The sequence below is a fragment of the Prenolepis imparis genome, unplaced genomic scaffold (assembly GCF_030444845.1).
Source record: "Prenolepis imparis isolate NDT839.2.m4 unplaced genomic scaffold, iyPreImpa1.0 SCAF_4, whole genome shotgun sequence".
NCBI classification, from domain to species: Eukaryota; Metazoa; Arthropoda; class Insecta; order Hymenoptera; family Formicidae; genus Prenolepis; species Prenolepis imparis.
This window is the reverse complement of record NW_028141162.1, coordinates 6,878,139-6,902,187: the sequence shown is the minus strand read 5'-3', so window position 1 is coordinate 6,902,187 and position 24,049 is coordinate 6,878,139. Positions and strand designations below refer to the sequence as shown.

General features: G+C 41.2%; 1 protein-coding gene across 3 annotated transcripts in view; it reads right to left on the bottom strand.

The window, feature by feature from the left end:
* Window positions 1–24,049, bottom strand: part of LOC145934978 (protein O-mannosyl-transferase TMTC1-like) — a 149,085-nt gene that overhangs the window by 120,424 nt on the left and 4,612 nt on the right. For 2 of the 3 annotated variants that reach the window (XR_014425137.1, XM_083035933.1), the window contains exon 1: window positions 7,748–10,265. The exons of the other annotated variant lie outside the window; for it this stretch is intronic. Coding sequence is in view for 1 of the 2 variants with exons in the window: in XM_083035933.1 (XP_082892059.1) it covers window positions 7,748–8,070 (323 nt within the window). In the remaining variant the exon portion in view is untranslated. Of the gene's footprint in view, window positions 1–7,747; window positions 10,266–24,049 lie in introns of those variants that run through there. 3 annotated transcript variants of the gene reach the window in all.

Sequence of the window (24,049 nt, the reverse complement as noted above, 5' to 3'; positions counted from 1 at the left end):
CGCGTCTATTCGATTGTACGATTAATCGAGGGGAAATATTACAATCTTTATCACGTCGGAAATGAACTTCACGGCCAAATGAGCGCGAGACGAGTTGTATAGAATGTCGAGACATCCGAGCACGAATAAACTATCTATTCAAGCCTCCTCGCGGAAACTGCGAAAGGTAAGATGATTCTTAATGAATAAAGCTTTGATTTGTGTGTGCGATTTCTATGACTGAAAATGAAAATACCTTACAAGATGCTCGACAAATATTTTTAATTACATATGAATTTTACTCGGTTGATACTATGTGATTTTATGTAATAGAGAATATAAGAATATATATAAAATAATATATAGAATGACTGGCGGATCACTAAGGGGGGTTTTGGGGTTAAACCCCCCCCCCTTGCAAATTAAAAGAAACAGTTTTGCTGAATTTGTTTAAAAAATATAAATAAAGAAAAACAAACATTAAAGAGCTATCGACGTCAGGATCCGCTAGTGTATATATATAAGATACACTGTAAATTATACTCATTACGCATTCAAGGAGTTAAGTGTAGATTAAGTCAGACATAGGACGAAATGATGAGATAATTTCATTGCACGAAAATAATTAGGTAAAATTCTTTATATCTATATAATATACTATATATAATATATATATATAATATATATTATATCTATATAATATATATTATATAGATACAAAGAATTTCGCCTAATTATTTTCGTACAACAAAATTATCTCATCATTTCGTTGTATGTCTGACTTAATCTAACTTAATTCCTTGAATGCGTAATGAGTATAATTTACAGTGTATCTTATACATATTGTATATATTATATAGATATAAAAAATTTCGCCTAATTATTTTTGTCCAACGAAATTATCTCATCATTTCGTCCTATGTCTGACTTAACCTAAACTTAACTCCTTGAATGCGTAATGAGTATAATTTACAGTGTATCTTATACTTTTATATATATATATATTTTACATATATATTTTATATATATATTATATATATATATATATATAGAAGTATAAGATACACTGTAAATTATACTCATTACGCATTCAAGGAGTTAAGTTTAGGTTAAGTCAGACATAGGACGAAATGATGAGATAATTTCGTTGCATGAAAATAATTAGACAAAATTCTTTATATCTATATAATATATACAATATGTATGTATAAGATACACTGGAAATTATACTGATTACGAATTCAAGGAGTTAAGTGTAGATTAAGTCAGACATACAACGAAATGATGAGGTAATTTCGTTGCACAAAAATAATTAGGTGAAATTCTTTATATCTATATAATATATACAATATGTATGTATAAGATACATTGTAAATTATACTCATTACGCATTCAAGGAGTTAAGTGTAGATTAAGTCAGACATAGGACGAAATGATGAGATAATTTCGTTGCATGAAAATAATTAGGCGAGAAATTCTTTATATCTATATAATATATATATATATATATACACTGGCGGATCCTGGGGGGGGGGGGGGGGTTAAAACCCCCCTTTGCAAATTAAAACAAACAGTTTTGCTGAATTTGTTTAAAAAATATAATAAAAGAAAAACAAACATTAAAGAGCTATGGACGTCAGGATCCGCTAGTGTATATATATAAGATACACTGTAAATTATACTCATTACGCATTCAAGGAGTTAAGTGTAGATTAAGTCAGACATAGGACGAAATGATGAGATAATTTCATTGCACGAAAATAATTAGGTAAAATTCTTTATATCTATATAATATACTATATATAATATATATATATAATATATATTATATCTATATAATATATATTATATAGATACAAAGAATTTCGCCTAATTATTTTCGTACAACAAAATTATCTCATCATTTCGTTGTATGTCTGACTTAATCTAACTTAATTCCTTGAATGCGTAATGAGTATAATTTACAGTGTATCTTATACATACATATTGTATATATTATATAGATATAAAAAATTTCGCCTAATTATTTTTGTCCAACGAAATTATCTCATCATTTCGTCCTATGTCTGACTTAACCTAAACTTAACTCCTTGAATGCGTAATGAGTATAATTTAAAGTGTATCTTATACTTTTATATATATATATATATATTTTACATATATATTTTATATATATATTATATATATATATATATATATATATATAGAAGTATAAGATACACTGTAAATTATACTCATTACGCATTCAAGGAGTTAAGTTTAGGTTAAGTCAGACATAGGACGAAATGATGAGATAATTTCGTTGCACGAAAATAATTAGACAAAATTCTTTATATCTATATAATATATATAATATGTATGTATAAGATACACTGGAAATTATACTGATTACGAATTCAAGGAGTTAAGTTTAGGTTAAGTCAGACATACGACGAAATGATGAGATAATTTCGTTGCACAAAAATAATTAGGTGAAATTTTTTATATCTATATAATATATACAATATGTATGTATAAGATATGTATGTAAATTATACTCATTACGCATTCAAGGAGTTAAGTATAGATTAAGTCAGACATAGGACGAAATGATGAGATAATTTCGTTGCATGAAAATAATTAGGCGAGAAATTCTTTATATCTATATTATATATATATATATATATATATATATACACTGGCGGATCCTGGGGGGGGGGTTAAAACCCCCCTTGCAAATTAAAACAAACAGTTTTGCTGAATTTGTTTAAAAAATATAATAAAAGAAAAACAAACATTAAAGAGCTATCGACGTCGTTGATCCTGGAATAAAAGCTAATCATAAAATCAAAAATATTAAATAAAATAATTTTGCAAAACCCTCCCTCCCCCATTATCGACATCAGGATCCGCTAGTGTATAGAATATATAATAGAATTAATAGCAGTATTATACCTTTAGTAGATATACAGTTATGATACCATTATCAAATCTTCGTAAAGCTTAATCAATTTGTTTTCTCCTCTCTGAATTTATGAAATCTCATCATCGTATGTGTATAGCGTAGCCTAGTAGTATATAAGAAGTCAAAGTCCGCCGATCCAATAAACAAAAGTAGTACATCTCGGAGAAGACAAATGCGTGCTTTAGGTTCCTCGTCACGATGCGTTTGAAAGAATATTCTCAAATACATAAAGTCCTGCATTCTTGTCGCATTTGAAACTAGAATGTCCCACCTCGCATCGATATGGAAGTACGGCCTGTCGTATCTCCAAATACATTTGGACTAAACAGTTCGGTCATAAAACTGTCCTGCCCGAATAAGTCAAATAAAACGGAGAGAAGAACTTCTCTCTATCCGCCATGAACGAAGAACGCCAGAAGGAAACGCGATGCACTTAAATGTGGAAATGCTCACTTTTGAAGTGGAAGTACATTCGGATGCGATATCTCTTTCTTGAACTCATACCAAAACACGACTACATCGTCGGAGCGCGTGCATCGAGCCTCGTGTTTATACATTTAGATCTACACGATTTCTTTCCGTAGTTCGTATATCAATTACATAACATGCAATATAACATTTGTAGTATAACCATTTTGATGACGATATTATGAGACACGAAAATTCAAGCTCTTCTTCGTAAAAAAATTGTGATTTTTTGGTTTAAAATAAAGTATCAGCAAGTCATGTTATTAGGTAAAATAAAAATAGAAATCTTTATCTTCTTGCACATTCATGAGTTATTAAACGATATCTTTTATTGTAAATTCTCATCATTGTTGTATAGTCTTAAAATATGTAAGATATAATTAGATAATAATTTTATATATAAAAATTATCGAATTTGCATATTCGTATCTTAAATATGGAAATAACAAAATATAGTAATATTAGCTTGAAAATAGATACGTATAATTTTATGCTTCCTTGCAAAAGAACACAGTAGCAGTATATGTATATGGTATGATATCCCAATATCTGACTCAATGACGAAGGCTAACTGCAAGACTAAATGAAATATCACGGTCGACATAATCGAATACGAGGCATACGTGCCGTGCAACGCAAAGCTATATCACACGTCTAAATTAGAGTTTGCAACGCAATCATTCATGCGTGTCAGTAATGTCGCGGAACGAGATTCCACCATGCGCGCGCGCATGTGTGTGTCCAGTTAAGTAATTTAATAATAATTATTCCCTCACAGAGAGAGGACGGCCGCAAAACGTGGCCCATCGCCACTGTCGACCGACTCATAAATCACCGGCTAACGCTTAGCGGACTTAGTTGCTGATCGTGATTTAACTGGCAACGTCAGTAAAATGCTAACAACTCTGCGAACGAGCCAATAAAAGCGAGCGTTTGCGAATAAATCTTAAATGAACGATCGGTCGAGTCTTATTTGTATAAAGATAGCCCTTTAATTGACGTTACTTAATGTCTTTAAATGGCTATTTAAATGTAATCAAGAGCAACTAAATTTAAATAATTCTTCAAAATCGCTGGTAATCGCGTAAAAGGTCAGTAGAGGTTCTCAATAATGATTTTATTATTATACAAATTAGATCGCGGAGCAAATCTACTATTTTTTTAACCGGATATAATGAGACAAAAAACGATCTCTCCGAGGAAACGATATAAATTCTAACTTACAGCGAACGCGATTATATCGATCGTCATTATACAAACACGGAGGGTTCGATGAGCGGGAGCGCGTGGATGTAATATAATGCGTATTATCAAAGTAGACCAGGGATGCGTTGGCCGCTAGAGAAGAACATAATAGAGCCGTGAATATTCCGTCACGCTGAGAAGATTTCTCTTAACGAAATTGACGTAAACAACGCGATATCACGCGATGAACGTGAGAGAGTATATTCGTGTGTTAATTAAAAGATAAATGAAAATTTAATGTTTGCAGAGTTTTAATAATCGCTCTTGAATGGATCGGACTTGAACGCGAAGGAAAAAAACACATAACAATCCAAATCGTCCTAATTTTTTTTTAAATTTTAATCGAGAGCGAGTTATAGCTCGCGCGAATCCCGTTAAAACGTTGATAGCTTTTCGTAAATATCGAGCCGCGAATTAAAACAGTCTATTTTGGCGCAAACTCGATAAACGAGTGCCGCGTATTATTGGACACCTGTACATTCTTTCAACCTCAACAGTAATAAGGGGTTATTTGATTTTATCCACTCTTTGTGCTTTATCGAGCTATAAGCTCTAGCGTACTCCACAGTCAGTTTCTATTTGCGGCCGTAATAATCTAACATAGTCGCCAACTCTCTCGTAAAGTTCGCTCTCTCGAAAACGTGGAAACGAATCGCTCGGCGAGCTTTCTACGTTATTCATTCGACGCCGCCGCCGGGGCAAAGACTCACGCTCGACCGCACCCGTAAATTATTTCCGGGCGAAACGAAGTAGCTGAAATACGTACAACCTGCATGAAATCCCATTTTTCCTATCAAATACGTGCCCACGCGATTCTGCGGATTGCAAATAACCGTGGGTAACTGCTTTTCAAATACCCTTTTGCGATAAGATACGACATTCTCACAGCTGATATCATCTCAATTAGCACCCGTCGCGTCAAAAGCGTCGACAAAGCGATCAAACGAAGAATTAAATACAGGGGTGGAACGACGATCGTAGAGGTTGCGATCTACGAAATGATAAGCCATGTATGTTGAGTACAAGATTACCCACGTTTATCGTTTCGCGGGGATAGCTAGCTTGTACACGATGATATCGATGACGAAGCGTATAAAAGCGTATACGCAAACGCGGCGGAGTACGATGGCCGATTCAAGGAAACACCCGAGATTCTCTCGGAAACTTTAGAGCGAGGTCCGAGTGTGCGGAAGGCATCGGGTCAACTGCCACGAATGCACTCTGGACTTTCGGGATCGTCCCGGTGCGTTTTCATCCGAGAACTCGAATCCTCAAAGCGACACACAGTGAGCGCCGTTCAGAGAGTTTCGCGGCAATAAAGAAACTGGGCAACGAGAAAAGAGAGGCGTCGTCTGGAAAAGACAGAGAATGAAACACATACATGCACTCGCAGAAGAGACGCGCGATTGTCCAAAGCTTTTCACCCGGTGTACTGGTAACTCGAAGTCTGATTGCCCGCGCAAAGAAGAAATATCGAAACGAGATATCGGTCAAAGGAAATCCAGCATACTCGAGTTCAACTTTTTGTGACAAGTTCCTTTTATATATATGTAACTTTTTATTCATAGACGCAATAAAATGCTAGAATAGATTATTAAATAAGATGAAAAAATTTATATTTGTTCACACACAACAAATATAAATACTTTTATATTATTTAATAATCTATTCTAGTATTTTATTCGCAGGTAAAATGCTAGAATAGATTATTAAATAAAATAAAAATACACGCGTTTTGCATGAAATAAGGGATGAAAGTACATACAATGTATCAAGCGTCTCAATAGACACTTCTGTCGCCTTAAACGACTAACGCATAAATCTTCGCTTATCCTTTTAACTGCGTGTCAACGTAAATGGCGCATTTTCGCACGTGCATAAATTACTCCGCCACTCGAATCGCTTAGCGGCAACAATGAGAAATACCGGGTACCAATCTCGGGCGCGATATAAAGGCAGCCTCGCGCGTCAGTGGCGATTTGGATCGTTAATGGCTCGTCTTCCCGACGAGACGAATGCGGTTAGTGGCGCGCCGCGGCGCCGGCGTCCTCGCATCCGCCCAAGGATTATGGATGCGTTCCACTTCCGATAACGCGCGAAACGTGAAGGCGTTATGCTCTCGGCCGCTCCCTCCCTCCCCCTTTCCCACTCTTTACTTCCCCCGTCTCCGTTCTTCCGCGTAGCACACGTTCCGCAGCCGCACACCTCGTCGAAGTTGGCAACAGCATCTGGAGCGTTAAGGGTGGATGAGCGATGTGCCGGTGTCTTGCGGCGTGATGGATCGTCCAATACCAGCCAATATGCAGTATTGCACGTGGAGTGGCAAACTGGTATCCATGCATCAAATCGGCGGTAGAGCGGACGGGGGGAAGGGGGGAAGAGTGGATGGACAGGGAGGATGAGCGAAGGGAGTGGAAGTTTCTTGTGCTCTACACGACACGCTGCTCCACACACTATCGTATGCTCGGTCGCCTCCGTCGTGGTCAGAGGATGGTTCTTGCCGTTCTTCGTAGTACTACCATAAGGTGCATCTCCGATTGCAGGGATATATGTACATATATATGTACATACAATATATTGTATATACATATATATACATGTACATACGCGATTCTCTCGCTGTCTCGGTAAGAACGGATACCGGTGCTGCGAGCTACGTGGTCGTGCCATGTGTTTGGAACGTCAGGCAACCAGACACGTTTCTCGAGACAAGTTTTTGCTGTCTTATTTTATCCGAATGGTCGTGCACCGAATTGTATTCACTTTTCTGTTTAACAGATTGTTCTAAGAAGTCAGAGTTTGACAAACAAAATGCAAGGAAAAAGAGGAAAGAAATTACATAAAAGAACGCGATAATATTTAAAAAAAATGACAAGACATTTATCCATTTCACATCGGTATTACGTACTCAAATGAATATATAATTTCGTGCGACAATAATTCGATTTCTTGTTCTTCAACAGTTCCCAGTCATTTCTGCAGTTGTCTTAAATGTCACCGTGCATTGAATGCCACATCGAAGTAAATCAATCTTCAGCATCGGGCAAAGTTTCACGAATTGTTCTATAGCCAAGAGCTCGATAAACGTGACGACGAGAAATATTGACTTACCGAAACGTCAGAGTGGTGAATGGTCGATAACTCTTGTGACTGTTGATGCTCTCCATCGGCGTGCCCCAGAAATCGTCGTTGAGCACGCTGCTCCACGACGCCTCGCCGATCACATCCCTGTTCCTCACCACCGCCGGTATATCGTCGTGCACGAAGTCGCAGTCGAGCGCATTGAGATAGCAACCGACCGCGACGAGCGCGACCGCCGCGTAGATGCACCATCCGGGTGGCTCGTTCGCCTCATTCCCGTTGCATCCCCCGCGCCCGCCTCTCTTGGTCAACGTCTGACAGAAGCAGGAGGAACCGTTGTTCCGTCGCCTCATGTTGCTCGGCGCTGCTTGATACCACGCACGAGACAAGCCCTCACGTTCGTTTGAATCGCGAAGCCCGAAGCGCGATCACTGTCATCAAGTCGCGAGCCGTGCGTTTTCGGTCGCCGTTATCTCCTGCGCGGAATTCGATCGCACTGCCCGGTGTTACTACACTGATCGGAATCAGCTGACTCTCGCATTTCTAAGACGAGCGCTCAGGGGGGTGAGAGTTTTACACGATCGAGAAGACGTGCCGCGTCTCCTCGGCGTTTAAGGGTCGCTACTAAGTGCCACTTTGATCGCGACGCACATTTCACGGTACTTATTTTGTCGATAACCTTGCGAGTGGATAAGTCGTAAAGGCCTAAGAATAGCACATTGGTTTTCTCGAGTAAGCTCTCTCGATCGAGTAGTCAAGGGGACATGATTTCTGCGTAACCCTCGCGGCAATACAACGCGGTATCTTGCGGTGCTAGCCGGTGCCTCGCGTTGGATTCTCCCATTTAGACCGTCCTCGACGATACCCCGAGCGTTTGTTCGTCTCGCGGTGAGCTTGATAAATGACTGCGGGGGTTCATTATTTATCGGGTCGGCCGGTCCGACCGTGTCCTAGATGAAGGGTAGTAGCGGGTTTTGCGCGCGCGAACCTCTCGCTACATGACTCGGATAATAGCCCTTGCGCGTGGACTTTCCTCGGAAATTGTCCCTATGGGGAACCCAAGTGGGATTTCTTTTTACGTAACCGCGTAACGACGTAACAGCTCGTTATCGCGCACGCGACCAGTATCGTGCCGATCCGGCCGCAAATCACTGATTCGCACGGATCATTACAGATTCTCCCGGCGTAGTGAAACGCGATATATTTATAGCTCACTTAACGCGCGATTTACAGTAACATTACTGCGATGGTTTTGTAAGCTGCAGTTTCGTTCCGGAGCAAATCCGATATTTCACATATTCGCATATGCGCATTGTTATCTCGGATCAATCTTCTCGTTTCGATTACGCAAGCACGAAATGCGATTATGCATCTCTTCTGATACTCTTTATCTTGTATTCCTCTTGTTGTGTACCCTTATTCAATATTTAGCATATTAATTACATTTCATTTTTTATCGTCCTAGTTTGGCGTGCTTCTCAAGCAATTCAAGAGTGAGAAGTTCTTCAAGTCGTCAATGGATGCTCCACTTTGTTGCAGCACCGAGAGAATTTCATAGAATTATGGAGAACAGGAACAGGTTACAACGTCGAGAGGACGGCTGTATGACCCAGATACTCGTAGCGAGAACTCCTACGTCGCCACAATTTTACTGTGCATATATATCTATACAAGCGGCTCCTATCTCCGGGGGCACGGCTTGAAATCCTCCGCGGCAGCGCCTTCACTTCCCGCCAACCCCCTGTTTCTCCTTCACTACCGCGCGCTTTTCTACCCCTTTTTCCCGGCGCCGCTACCGCTTGGCCGCTTTTTTCTTGTTCCTCGTCTTTCTCCGGCTTCACCTTTCGCACCGTCGAATCCAATCTCTGGACAAGTATCGCGATAATTTTTCCTATCCGATTTCGCTTGGTTTGCGACCCGGGATTCCAACTTCTGATGCCTCAACGATCTCACAGATTCTCGCAGATTTGCCTCCGGTGAGATGAGACTCGAACGAAAAGTCGAACGTTCTCAAATGCTCCAGTGATAGTTGGTGAACGGTTCTTCAACGATCGCCCTCCTGTTCATACGCACCGATTCGAGACTGAATGACTTTTGACATAGGAACGAAAGAATTTTGCGAGAAATTATGAACAAGTTTTAATTACAGATATTCGATAGTTTCAATCATTCGAATTTATCGCAATATTCTATTTGAAATATCCAGTATCTTTATGCCATCTACGGTCTTTTTTTCTGCGTGATTGCTCTACCTTTCATTATAACTTTTAATTGTCGCGTGATAGAGTATGTGTGTCAAAGACGCTTGAATGCAATTGTAAAAATAAAAACGGTATTTTTTCCACTGATCGTATCATCGAAAGTTAACGATGACGAATTAGCGATGGAATCAACGTAGACACCTCCCGACGATCTGTCATCTGTTATCGCGCATTTTGCCGATCGACACGACGTGCAGATCGGTACGCACCGCACAACGTCATCGGAATCACAGACAGATCACGACGATCGGCGTCGGGGTGTCGAGCTCGGACGGGTCGTCGCGACGACGATAAGCGCGAGACTAAGGGACGACGGCATCCGCCCGGTTATATACCCGACGCACTCTGACCCGCAAAGCCGCGCCCGCGCACGAGCCACCCCCGGGGTTTTCCCTTCCCTGCACCGTCGCGTGCGACTTCCCTTTCTTCTTCTTTCCCATTTGCCGGCACCTGCTCAACCTTGGACTCTACTGACGTCACGTTGTTTACCCTATGGTTTACCTGCCGGAACATCATCCCAAAAATGCGTTACTGTCCATCAAGTGATCAAAACTTGAGACCAAATCGGGTAAACAATAAAATAATTTATTTTTAATATTGAAATGGTATAATAGTTGCTATAAATTGATTTAAAATATGTGACATTTAATAATTATTAAGAAACAGAGAATAATGATTGATAAGTTTATTAGTGACGTATATTTTATCTGATAATCTCAATTATTCCACTTTGCAGATTTCAATTTATAGTGCTGTTATTAATTCACACATATTTTAATAAATTAAATATTCAATCATTAGAGTTTTTAGAAATCATCGAGTTACGTCTCGTATGATACAGTTAAAAGCATATTGAATCTTACAAGCAAGATAATAAAGACGGCATTGAGCAATTATTTATTACTTGTATTTCCGAGAATATCTCGAATTTAACAATACAACGAATCACGGCTCGCAAATCAATGAACGTAATGACGATACGAGCTCGTTACCGACGATGATGATACGATAACGAGCCCGTAGTGGCGAAGTGATGCTGCATGGTATGATTGAATTTGGCTACATCGCGCGCCATCACAATTCTGAACATATATCAAATTGAAATTACATCATATCAAGATACACATTTATGTATATATAATATAATTTTAATTATTGCTTCAAATCATTGTAACAAGTGAAACAATTAAACGCGCAAACGTAACGATAACTCATGTGTATGTGTGCATGTGAGAATCTTGACATAAAATTAAATAAAGGTATATTTAATATGTTTCTGCTCATAAATATTTATATCAAAAAGATGCATCAAATTGTTTTTCTTTTAAAATTTAAAAATAATAATGCAGAAATATATATAGAAAGTTTTGTGAGGCTAATCTAAAAATTCTGTACCTTCAAAATTATACAAAAATAAATTTAATCATAAGAAAGACTATCAAACAATGGAAATATCAACATATAGAGCGATTGTAAGATAAATCAGAATTTTTCTTATCACTAATAAGTAAGTTTCTCAGGAAGTTATAATTGAGCAAGAGAGATGCCAGCATTCTTCTACCAAGAAACTTAATATTAGAGACATGATTGTCGCTCAAGTAATTCGCATAATGTACTCGGAGTTCGCAATTAATGATCATTTAGTTCAATGGCTCCGAGTAGCCGTCACTGCCACGATTCGCAAGCGAGCAAGGAACTTTGGCCCGCCAGCGCGCCTGAACTTCCGTATGAATCCACTTTCAAACTACACAAGAATTTTTAATTACGATCCTATAGAACGAAAAACGCCACTTACGTGTCAGGTTAATGGTTCTCCGCACTCAAAGCGTCGGAGGAACGCGGACTTGTCCCGCATGACTCCTAACGAGTTTTTACTCGCCGCAAAAAGAACCAGCGAGATTAATCGCGATAACTATTTTATTCACACATATGGTCTTTATTCTCTTCGGGTCGAATTTATCGTACAATAGCATATATAATATCTGTGATATCTTATATATTTTCCATATTTTTTTAAACACTATTTTTGTTTGGTTTTATATTTTTCCCAAAGGTGTAATATCAAGCGACACTTGGCACTTAGCGATGTCGAGGAACGCTTAAAGAATCGATTTGACGACGAGACGAGATTTTGCCGTGTGACGCGCGAAGATGACGCGCTTAAACCATTTCTTTGTGGACTTCCCGTTGAAGTATAAATTGGTTTTATGCTCTGCCGAGGAAGTTTCTAACTGGAAACTTATAGTCGCGGAACAAACGTCTGTAGACGGCACTGAAATATAGTGTTCTCGTTGCGCGCCTGAATATTCAACGACTTCGCTCCGCGCGCTATCTACTTCGTTATACCCGGTTAACGCTTGCCACCGCGTCTCTGACTGTATTTAATAATGCACCTAATCGACCTAGGCGCCGCCCGATGCCCCATGAGAGCAAGGTCCGCCAACGGCCGTGAAAAGGTGTCGGCGCCGCCCCCGTAAGTAAGGGGTGCGGGCCGCAATACAAACGCGCGGATCCCTTCACGAGGGCTCGCCGGAGGCGAGGGAGAAAGAGGTATACGAAACGATTTCATCTGAAATAAAGATAAAGGCAAGTCTCGTTCGCCTTCCTCTCCGCGTGTGCTTTCATTTATTAAACGCTGTGGCGTATCGAGCAATTGCTCGGCTCTTCTTTTCTCTCTCTCGCTACCGGAGGTATAAAGATCAACCGATGGTTTGCGCCGGCGTTTCGTATTCTCACATAGTCGTTTCAACGAAAACAGTTCAGACACAGTCTGATCCGTGTGCCGGTTTCTTATTTAAATTCCCGCATAAAGTATTCATTGTTCCTTGTTAATGCGTTACGCGTCCCCGCTGCTCCGTGTCTGTTTTATCGTAAAATCGTGAAATCGTTTCTGTTATCTTCGTCTCGTGAAATATTTCGACTTCTCGCAGCGCGAAAGATAGCATCTTGGACTTGAAAGCGCAATGTTTCTGCGAGAAATCACATGTTAACCGTGCGGATACCTCGCAGTACGTGCCGTATCGATCGGCGAGTAATCTTAAACGCGAACCGACGCGAGAAATAATACCTATAATCCGTACGTAGTGAGAGGCACGCGAACGTGAAAGAGCATGCGAAACATAGCCTCGTACATCGAGTATAGCTCGAGCTCGAGCAATCCCTCGACAATCGCGAATAATGCCGTCCGAAAGCTCGGCGTTCGTGCGTTAGCACGAAAATCAGCGGCCGGTCACTTGCAACGTCGTCAACGGGGGAGGATGCGGGGGTAACGAGAAGTGGACGAAACCCCGTTAATGCCGCGTTAATGAATTTGAACGGCGGCGGCTTCATCAAAACAACTCTCACCCGCCCACGAGGTTTCGCACGACAGAGAGACCGTTTCGCCGGCCACAATAGGACAACTCCGTGGACAATGAAAGGTGGTGGATATTCGGTCAGTTAAAGCACCGCTGGCGAGAGGAATGTATTTAATTAATGCACTCGAGCAATGCGCTGTACAATACACACAGACACACATACACACATGATTGCGCACAATCGAGGACGGCATTATGTATGTATACGTGTTTTGACTTATACGCGATATGTGCGTGTGCAGCGAATGCTATCATATTCGCCGCAAAACTCGGAGGATTTCGCTATGCCTATGTCGCTATTTCGGGAAGAGAGAACAGTGGCCGCAATTTCCGGTAATGTCTTGTTTTCGCGAGAGAGACGCGCATTGACGAGATTCTGGACGTAGTAGGCGAACGGAATCCAGACGAAAATTCTCCACCCTTACGCTTCAAAAAGACCCTCTTTACTGTCTTTCTCTGTTTTTCTCTTTCTCTCTCTCGCTCTCCGTTTTCCTTTCTCTCCCTTATCTCAACCTAGTCCACCGTAAGCGAGATCGCGGGCTTACGAGAGAAGGGCGTAGACGTTCCCGAAGCTACAACTGTCGGAGGAATCTCGCCGACGAGCCGGAGCAAGGTAGAACGTAATCGGGATCTTATTCCGCCACCCGACACCCTTCACGGTACACGGGTAACTTGGAATGATTTCGAGCGTAGAGTTTCGGGCTCTGCCTTACTCCCCTCGGATGCCACCCGAGTGACAAAAGAGAGAGAGAGTGAGAGAGCTCTTTGTACAGTACGTGGAAATATTACCTAACATTATCGCGCCGCGAGCTTAATAATTATATGCGTTTGATGAATACCGTGGAAACATCGGACTTTGTCATCTATTATTTTGCTTAAATTTTTCTCCTCTTATATTTTTGTCTAAAGACTCTTCTTATGATATATTTTACATGTATTTGCATGAATGAGAAAATTATGTTTATGTCATAATATGTAGAGTCAAGTAATATTGAAAGCGTCCAATCTATCGATGAATCACCGAAGAACAATCTGCCTTGTGATACGATTTGCAGATAAAAGGCGGATAAGAGGATCCCAGAAAGGAGACTAGGTAGATGTAATGAGAAGAAGGATCCTCCGCGTCAGCTGAAATTCTCGCAGAACGTGTTCGTGTCCAATCGGCGTAGAAATACACGCGAACGACCGAGTACGATTTTAATTACGAGTTTATTCGCGCGCGCGAGGGCTGCTTCAGAGAAGAGAGGACACCAGAAGGGAGTTACACGAGATTAGCTCCGAATTCAAAAAAGCGTTCTCTCCTACCTTTTGAGCATAATACACTGTCCCTGTAAGTCTCGTGAAATCACATTTTCGTTTCGAAACGAGCGTAGATCTGCGTGGAGTTTTTGCGCTTAGGGATCCGGTCTGCACGACGATACGGCCATACGGGCATACGGTCGATCAATATAATCGCATCGGTAAACGGATCGGATGTGAAGTACCGATCCCGTTCGGACGGCTTTTGGCGGCGGAGATTACGAGGCGGCTTACGCGCTCGCGCAAACGACGACGGTTGCCTGTGCAGGTGATTTCGGGCTTCTCGAGAGCTGACCAAACAAGGATACGCCGAATTCGGTATAATAAATTCACGGCTTTCTCCTTCTGATCGACTTGACATTATGTCGCGAGCTGCCGTAATCTCCGATCAGCAGCTTAGCAACTCGAGAAGATTTGGCGAAACCCGTTGCGGAATATGTACGATAACGAAACAGACGGCTAGACGCGAGAGAGACTTTATGTCGACGAGAACGAAGGACCACGACGGGATGAAGGCACAGGACCTTACGAGGGAACTTGTCCAATTACTTCCGGTTAAGTTCGTTCTGAAATTTCAAAGATGCGATGTTTGGAGTATATAATAGCTGTTGCGAACTGCGCCGATAATAATTCGCGTGGAATTCCGAGTCGTAAATCAATTACGGGATTCAGGAAAGCTCGTAGATAGGTTAATGAGTCTGTCGGATGTCAATTCGCAGGATGACCGAAACGCGAGGTTCGATCGATTATATATCAATTATCGTTCGCGAATTAATGAAACGTGTTTTCACGAGCATATTTTAATGATTCGCAGAGCGGATCATCCCGTGGATACAAGGATAGACGCGGCTCTCGTGTAAAAGTGAACATTGATACCGGCAACAGACTGCCTGTTTTCAATTCGGAAATTTTACGACGACGGGCATCAACATTTCATAAAGGATCAAGCAGAATGGAGCTGGGCACGGCTTGCAAAAACGGTTTACGAGACGCGTTTCGTCCGTCATATTTTCGTTCGATCGAAACATTTCGCCCGTTTTACATTATTTACACGAGAGAACGCGAGCGGATACAAATGTGCGGCACAAAAATACAGGATCGACGTGCAATACTTTAAAACGTCGCTTAAAGTAACACGACGATAAATCAAGCGGCGAAATGAGAGAACGGCTGGGATTCATGGAACAATGTAATTCGATGTAACATCCGATCTATACGTTGTCTCTTTGCCGGATCGTTTTCATCGCCGTATAATTTAAGGGGGTAGACAGTTTTGACAAGCGAAAAAATCGATCTTTCTTTCAAGTTAATTATTTAAGAAATAAGAAACTCTATCTGAAACTTTGGCACATAATTCTGTATTCTTTTATGGTTATTTAAAAAAAAGATTAATAAGATTAAAAAGATTAAAAAGATTTAAAAATATTAATAAAAACAGGAGTTATTGATGTAATATGAAAGAGAAAGATTTTTTTTCGTTCGGTGGACATGAAATCTTGAAAAATTTTTAAATTCTTTACATGTTCTTAAAAACAGTATCTAAAATGTGTCGGAAGCTGAATTTCGAAAAAAAATTCTGAATAAAAAAAATATTTTGGTTGCAAAAAATGCAAAATTGCATTAAATTCAATAAAATTAAAAAAACAAATTTTTTTAAAATTTGTTTTCGACACATAGAGACACTTTTCTAGATTATAAATCCGTGTTTTTTTTATTTTTTTTCGCTTGTCAAAGTTGTCTACCCCCTTCAGAGGCCATCGTTCGCTTTTGTGATATTTTTTTGTAAAAGACAATTTTCCTCACACAAATTAAAATATGCTCACCATCTTATTTTATATGTATGATGTATCTCCACGCTATATTTTCGATATAATAAACGCTAAATGCTAAAAAGAATTATTACTATACTTATATATTTTTAAAATACTACAAGTACACACCGAAATCTCGCGCGTAGATATATAGATTTTACATAATAATTCATTGAAATCCGTAAAACATATACGGAAATTAGATAATTTAAACCGGGTCAAATATATCAGCGGTCAACCGAATAAACGTACGGCTTTCGTAGCCGCCTGGAAGTAATGGGAGCTGGGACACCGCGATAACCGATGAGAATTTTTCTTCCTGCGATAACACCGGTCCAGTGTTCGCCTTTAACGATTGGTCGGTGACATATCAACGATGGTCGATGCACTAAGTCAAAACTTTTCCAATTTTCCACGATTTCGTATTTATAACTTTGGTATTTACACTCTCTTTATTCTTTCTCGTCGGATTCTTAACAACTAGAATCAATAATTGATGGAGGCATAATCCGACAATGTTAAATAGAAAATTCCACGAGATACTATATAAAAAAAATACAGAAATAAGGAAAGAAATCGGTTCTCAATTCAACGGAAATACATGTCAAAATGTTGCTGTGACAGCGGCGAGTCCGCCTTTAATCATTCCTCCGTTATTTCTTTTTTCCTATAAGTTTCCTGATAGAAAAGTTCTTGATTGCGACCGATGTGCGATTTGTCGACCGACGCTGTCACCGAATTTCTATCCTTCGCTAACAATAAGTATATGTCGCTGAAACAGTCAATCCTCGCGCTCTTTTTCGTCCCCAACTTTCGTTTCCGCTTCCCGTAAATAAGAAGAAGAACGGAAAGAGAGGAAGAGAGAACGCTGAAAAAAAATGAACGAAACACTTCTATCTTGGATTTCCGGGCAAAAAGTCTGATTCGCCTGTCATTACTGGCGTGACACGGCGGTAAGGTTTCGATCCTCGAAAGCTTCGGAGGATAGTGCCATAACTCGGTGATCAGCGACTTTTTTGCCCGTCGTAAGAAACGTCAACGAAATTAACGGGAGGGAAAAACAAGCAGGACGTTCGAAAAAAAAAGACAACAATCTCACGAGAACGTTAATACCGGAATTCCAATATTGCGAAAAGGGAAAAATGTTTCGGTTAATATCATGTTTGAGAGAGAGAAAAAGGAAAAGAAATCAACGATGCAAATTTCTCGAGCGGATTTAGCGGCAAAGTCGTTAAGAAGCCGCGTCGTCGTCAAGGTCGAAAACTTCAACGTGGAAAAGTAACGACGGCGGAATAAAATAAAAATAACAGCGAGAATCTCTCGGGGAATACGCGGGACTGTTCGACCAATTTAGCTCGAGGAAATGCGGAATTGTATTTCTCATGATATTAACATCTGTCTGTACGTTCTTTCGCGTATCCGCGTAATTCAATGCCGCGGCATTGAAATCCATTCTACGGAGAGACGAACCTCGAGGAATTAGAGCGACGAGACGGTATAGAGTAGAGTCGAGTGAGCCGGAATTTAAGGCGTAAAACTTTCGCAATTACCGAATGTTCGGTATCCTTGAAAACTTGAATAAGTGCAGCGGATGGTGAACGTCCTACCTTCCCGGCATTCCCTATCCGTGCAATCGCGCGAACCACCGCCTCCGTCGCGATAGATGCGGGAGCGCGCGATAGAAACGAAGAGGAAAGTGCCGGAATGTGCAATAAAGCTGCGCGAGACTTACGGGGCGACTCGCGAGTATACAGCAACCAGTAAAGTAGAAAGCTTTTTCTATATAAAGTACGCAGTTACGTGCCAAACGTCGAAAATTTCGCGCTGCGGCAATATCGCTCGTATTCCCAGTCTCGTGTGTGTGCATCCGTCCCTCCTTCCCCCTTCCTCCCTTCCGCCCTTTCCGGGGGTTTCACAATCTCTTTTTAAGATTCCCCTTTGCCGTCGGTACTTTGAACACCCGCGCCCTTTCCCACGTTTCGCCACGTACGAGAACATGCACTGACAAGGCATTGTCGGCGGATCCATCGTTGAGTCGAATCCCTGAGAACTTTCGTAGCGTATAGATAACTTCGCGCTTTTTTTCTGATGAAACGAGAATAAGCTTTTATCGCGCTGGCAGATTTTATCGTCCGACAAAATTGTCCGGTAACTTTGGAAGATGTCCGACACGAAATTCAATTTCCACAAATGCCGCTTGTGTAATAGAAAGAAAACAGCGACTGCGCGTTTTTTTCTTACGACGAGGAGAATTTTAATCATATGGCATCTCAATTTCAATTGTCTCACTTTCAAAGACTTACAAATTCTACTTTTTTGTATTATTAGGACGAAGAGAATGGTGGAAAGTATTTTTTTTCTAGAGACACGTAGAGAAAAGGGGATTAAGTCATAAGTAAATTCAACAATAAATAAACGTAGTTTATAAACATGTTTAATTGATTACACTTGTCTCTGTTTTCCTTTTGAGGGAAATATAACAAACTGCCAGCTACTTAAAAAGTAGCAAAACATAAACTGTTTCTGAAACATTACAATCTCATTGCATAGCGCAGAGAACAACCCACCACACCAGTCATTGTCGTGTAAAAGCTTAATACCCTCCTTTTCAAAAGTTAAATCGCATTTCGCCGTTGGAGTTCGAGAACTACGGCATGCTAATTTTACTTTCTAATGATACGAAACATTTACGTGTCCCGTAAATTCCGCGAAATACGTTACAATACCTTGGCAATAGCTGATAGCGATCGTTACAGCTGTAATAATCGTACATACATACATACATACATCGCACGGTGCTGTACAAACGATAACGTTATTAACAATATCGATCAGTCACCAGCCGGACAAACAGCAAGTAAAGGAAAACAGAAACGCACGGAACGATTCCATGGCGACCGGGGGGGGTTCCATGAGGTTCCACACGCTGTCGCGTGGACCCCGCGTTGTTTTATCAACAAGCGAATTCGCGTTTTATCACGTTCGCAGTTAGAGAGAACGCGAATAATACGTTTTGAATAATGTATTTTGATTTAATGCAACGAGCGTCGCGCCGCACGCCGCTGTATTTACCCTCGAAATTTGTCTCATTGATTCGCCGGGGATAACTAAATACGAGGGGAAAGGTAATGTGCCCGCGTGTCCGCCGACTGTCGACAATTAGCGTCGCGCGAAATTGGTCCCGCATGGACGCGACCGCGAAACCAATGATAATTCCGCTAACGTCGTTGTCGAGCACGTGTTTTACGCGCGCAAGACTCTTCCGCTTTCGGCGAAAACGCGACGAAAACAAATTTTGCAGATCCCTGCTTCCACATGTCTGCCCGATGGACTTCCCTCTATCGCGCTGAGAACGACGTACATAAGTACAATGGCCAGCTACCCTCTCGAAGCTATATAATACTTTATCTTATTATTTTTCTGACAGATGACGTATATATAAGTCCAGCGCGACGATAAATAAAACGGACGTACCAGAAAAGATACCGGGACGCATTCATTACGGCTTCTATAACCTTTATTGAATTTTTAATGACGTCCTGGCAATCGCTACGCATGAATAATCTCGATAAAGTAAAATGCAAAAGGGGTGAGAATACGTGTGGCTCGAAGAAACGATACGAACAAGTAGTTTTCCTCCCGTCGACCGGGGTGGGACAGAACTTTTAAAGTTAAAGCGCGACAGTATTGGGGAAGAATGTGACGCGCATGCATGAAACATCATGATTTATGCCGCGTGACTAGTCTACGCATGACATCACGCACAGCCTCAAAAGAATCATCCCTATAATGCTATCTTCTTCGCTGAACGCGCCGCCCTATTTATTCAGGAGGAAAGAAACTTTTTATTACAAAGTACCCTTCTACTGTTCAGGCCTCGATAAAGCGATCGGATCTTATGCGTCGTATGAGCTAGTATCAGTAGTTCATCTCGCGGTCGATCCGACTCGTGGAAATGACGAAGAACAAATATAACGGCGAAATAATGGGTATCAACGCCTTCCTTGCGCCTCCACCTTGTCTAAACTCTCCCCGACGATCTCTTCCGCTTATATCTGATGCCCCAGTTCGCTAACTTACTTCCGTGCGAAGGTAGATGCATCGCGTAATAGATTTACCGACGTGACGGGCCCCAATATTACCTCCGATAGACATCGGAGAAAGTACTTTCTTGTTTTCCACCTACACCGGAGAAAATTATTGAGGCTACATATTCCGTGATACTTAAATGCCAAGCTTATTGGCGAGCTAATCGAGTAGATTAACTTTACGACGCAACTGTCAAACTCAATTTTCGTAACGCGCGTATTGTCATTATATAAAAGGACGAAATCAACCATCTAGCTCTCTCTATGTTCATTTACAACGGCTCATAGCACGGGAACAGCAGCGCAGGCTTGTTCACGATGGGAGTTTGCGCGAGTCTTCCATATCGTTCGCATTTATCTACGTAAAAGCGGCAAGCGGTGGACGGAGGAAAAGGGGGAAACGGGGGATGGGCAATATAGGCCTGGACGACGCACAAAGTGCGGCAACATACACTCCACGCATTTGGCCAGCCATTAATCTCGGGCTGTTCCAGACGTGCCATCCTCTCTCTCCCGGATTGCTCTCTACACAATCGTTGGCGGGGGGTGAATCACATACACATGTACATATTGTGTGCCTATATACATATATAGTCATCCCGTTCGGTGCTTTGATTAAGCAAATCGTCCTCAGTAATTATTACATTACGATTGTTCTGTCATTTAATCGGACGATTAAATGCATTTATTGCATTTTCGATCTTTAATCGATATACTCCGCGCGTGACATTTCAGTTTTCGCTTAATCGTCATGATTATCGTTGCTCGTTTAAAAAAATAATAGCGATAAATACACGGTGATAAATGATGATAAATTTTTCATCGCTGATGTAATATGTAATCTGTATCCATTAATACATGGATACTTAATCATACATATACATGGATTACATGGGGACATGCATAATTCTCTACGTTTGATATATTTGAGAATATGAAATAAAACGAGGTAATGGGCATTCGTAAAATTCGTAGTAACATTTACAGTTGGTTTAAATGACTTCGAATCACACATATTATCGTTTACGGTGAATATTTTCCGAATTGCGTGCGAAAGAGTGGAATAGTATTACTCCGATATATAGCTGTTTCCTTCCGTTTCAGTGACAGGTCGCGGAAGCAGATTCATTCGCAATCCGAAAGAATGCACGATCGCTTCCCGTCGCAGCTGCTGGGCGCATTTCCGTTCACGTGCAACGAATTTCAGCCGGGAATTCGTTAGCAGCTTTGAACTGGCGTACGTGACGACGGCATTTAAAGGCACTATCAGGTTAACGGCTCGCTCGTTTCTCCGAGGCGGAGGAGGGTGGATGGAGGAACCCACCCTCCGCGGACACATTCGGCTGCTAGGAATCAGTGATTCACGATGCACGGGCCATAAAACCCGGTGTACACCCCATAAAAATATCCGGCCGATGTGCGTAGGAAAAGTGTGCCTGTGGCGTCGACGGCATTTTATTTTCGATCGCGTGTCGCGCAGTTTGCGGGACATTATTCGGGATTAATCCCGGGGAACGCGTTGAAAATGCCGGCCGCATCACCGACGCGCGTTGTAATTTATTAATCCTCGCACTCGCGAGTGTGTGTGTGTGTGTGTGTGTGTGTGTATGCGGTTCTGTAAAAACACGCGGCGGTCGAGGCGCGATTGTAATTAAATGCAGATGTCCATCCCCTGCGAAGGTTACGGCCGAAACGAATGGGATTGCGCAAAATAAAATAAAAAAAAAAAAAGATCGGCAAATGGCAAAAAGGATATAGCTTTTTCGCGCGCGTTTTTCGCGATGAAAAAAATGTCGACGCGTTTTGTGACAGCAATTTGAAGATAACTTTTGGTTCGGAACATATGTAGCGGGGAGACGAATAGGATTTTTACGCGAAACTCGCGTGAAGGGTTAATAGGCGAATTTTATTCCAGGCTGATAAGAGGTACACCTATATATACCGTGCATGCACATATACACACGTACGAATATATAGCCATACATGTGGACGAGTGACAGTAATTTATTATAACTGCGGTGGCTATTGTACCAAACTTTTTGTCGAGCAACGTGACATCGTAACGAACGATAATCGCGACTACGCTTTATCGGGGAGAGAGAGGGAGAGAGAGAGAGAGTGAAAGAGACCCCGTAATATACTTTACGATTTACAATCAAGCGCGCCATGTATGTAAAATGACCGTCGTTGTGCACGCGTAACAGTGTATGACTTATTAATCCCGATGCGGCCTCGAAAACAAGCCGGGCTACCATGCGTTTTAATTAAATGCAATCTCCGTTGAGCAAAATCGAGGACGCTCGGGGTCGTGAGCGATGAGCGATCGCGAAAGACATGAAATAAATAACGTCAGTTACGCGAGTACAGAGCGATATGCATCGCGGATTTATTAATTTCTTCCGTACTTTGAGTATCATCAAGAGCTAGATTATAAAGAGCCAAAAAAAGAATGTTTTAAAATTGTTATTGTAATACGGACAAAAGAGAGAGAATATTTCGCTCGTCAATACGCAGAGTAGTATCGCGAAAACGATGGAAATATAAACATATGTCAGTTGAGAGAGTACAAATGATAAAAGAGAAGTGTACATATATAAGTGGAATGGTAAAATAATAGAGGAGAATACATCGTGAAATGAAAGCTGTGCTTTGCTTTTCAATTTTCCATAAAAGCCGGTACTTTGTAAGATATTTTATTATTTTTAATTTATATTATTTTTATATTTTCTAATATTTTTTATATTATATTACTTTATAAGTTTCGTCATCAGCCGCGCTATTGCGACATAATTTTCAGGTTTCGGGTAATTCGCGCCGACGCGACGTGTCGTCGAATTACTCGACAAGGCGCACTTCGCGAGATGTCGATTAGCTCCTGCGTCGGGGGACGCATTCAATTCCGCTGCATTTAATTACCGGCATAACTCGCTTAACTCGCACGCAATGATCCTCGCGAAGGAGGGGATGCTGGCGGCAGGTGGCGAGACTAATAGGACCTTTCTTAAGACCGGGGGGTTAAACTGGATCGGTATATGAAGCGGCAGCTATTTGAATGAGGAACTTGAGCCGCTAATGAGAGAGGCACTTATGGTTATTATTATATCATGCGCGGGAGTCCTGCGTCGCGTTATTGCCGAGCAATTAAGACGTCAAGTTTTTTTTTCCTTTTTTCTTTACGAGAGAATATATACTTCCGTGAATCACGACATACACGCTCGACCGAAACGCTCGGTCGTCGAGCGACGAACTTTCCGAGCAATTAGAGCAATTGGACATAATGGTTACCGGTGTTATCACGCCGCTTGCGCGAGCAACGAACCAGTTGCAAAACCGAACCGGTTGTATCTTGATTATCCCCGTCAAATGCATTCGGTGAAATGACTCCCGGTGTACGTAATTCGGGAATAAGCGCGTGATTTTTGAACGCTCGCGCACGTGCCTCGCTGTTTATGTGCATTTAACAGCGGGCACACTGCAGTTAAGGAATTTCTAGCGAGCCACTAATTATCGTTAATAT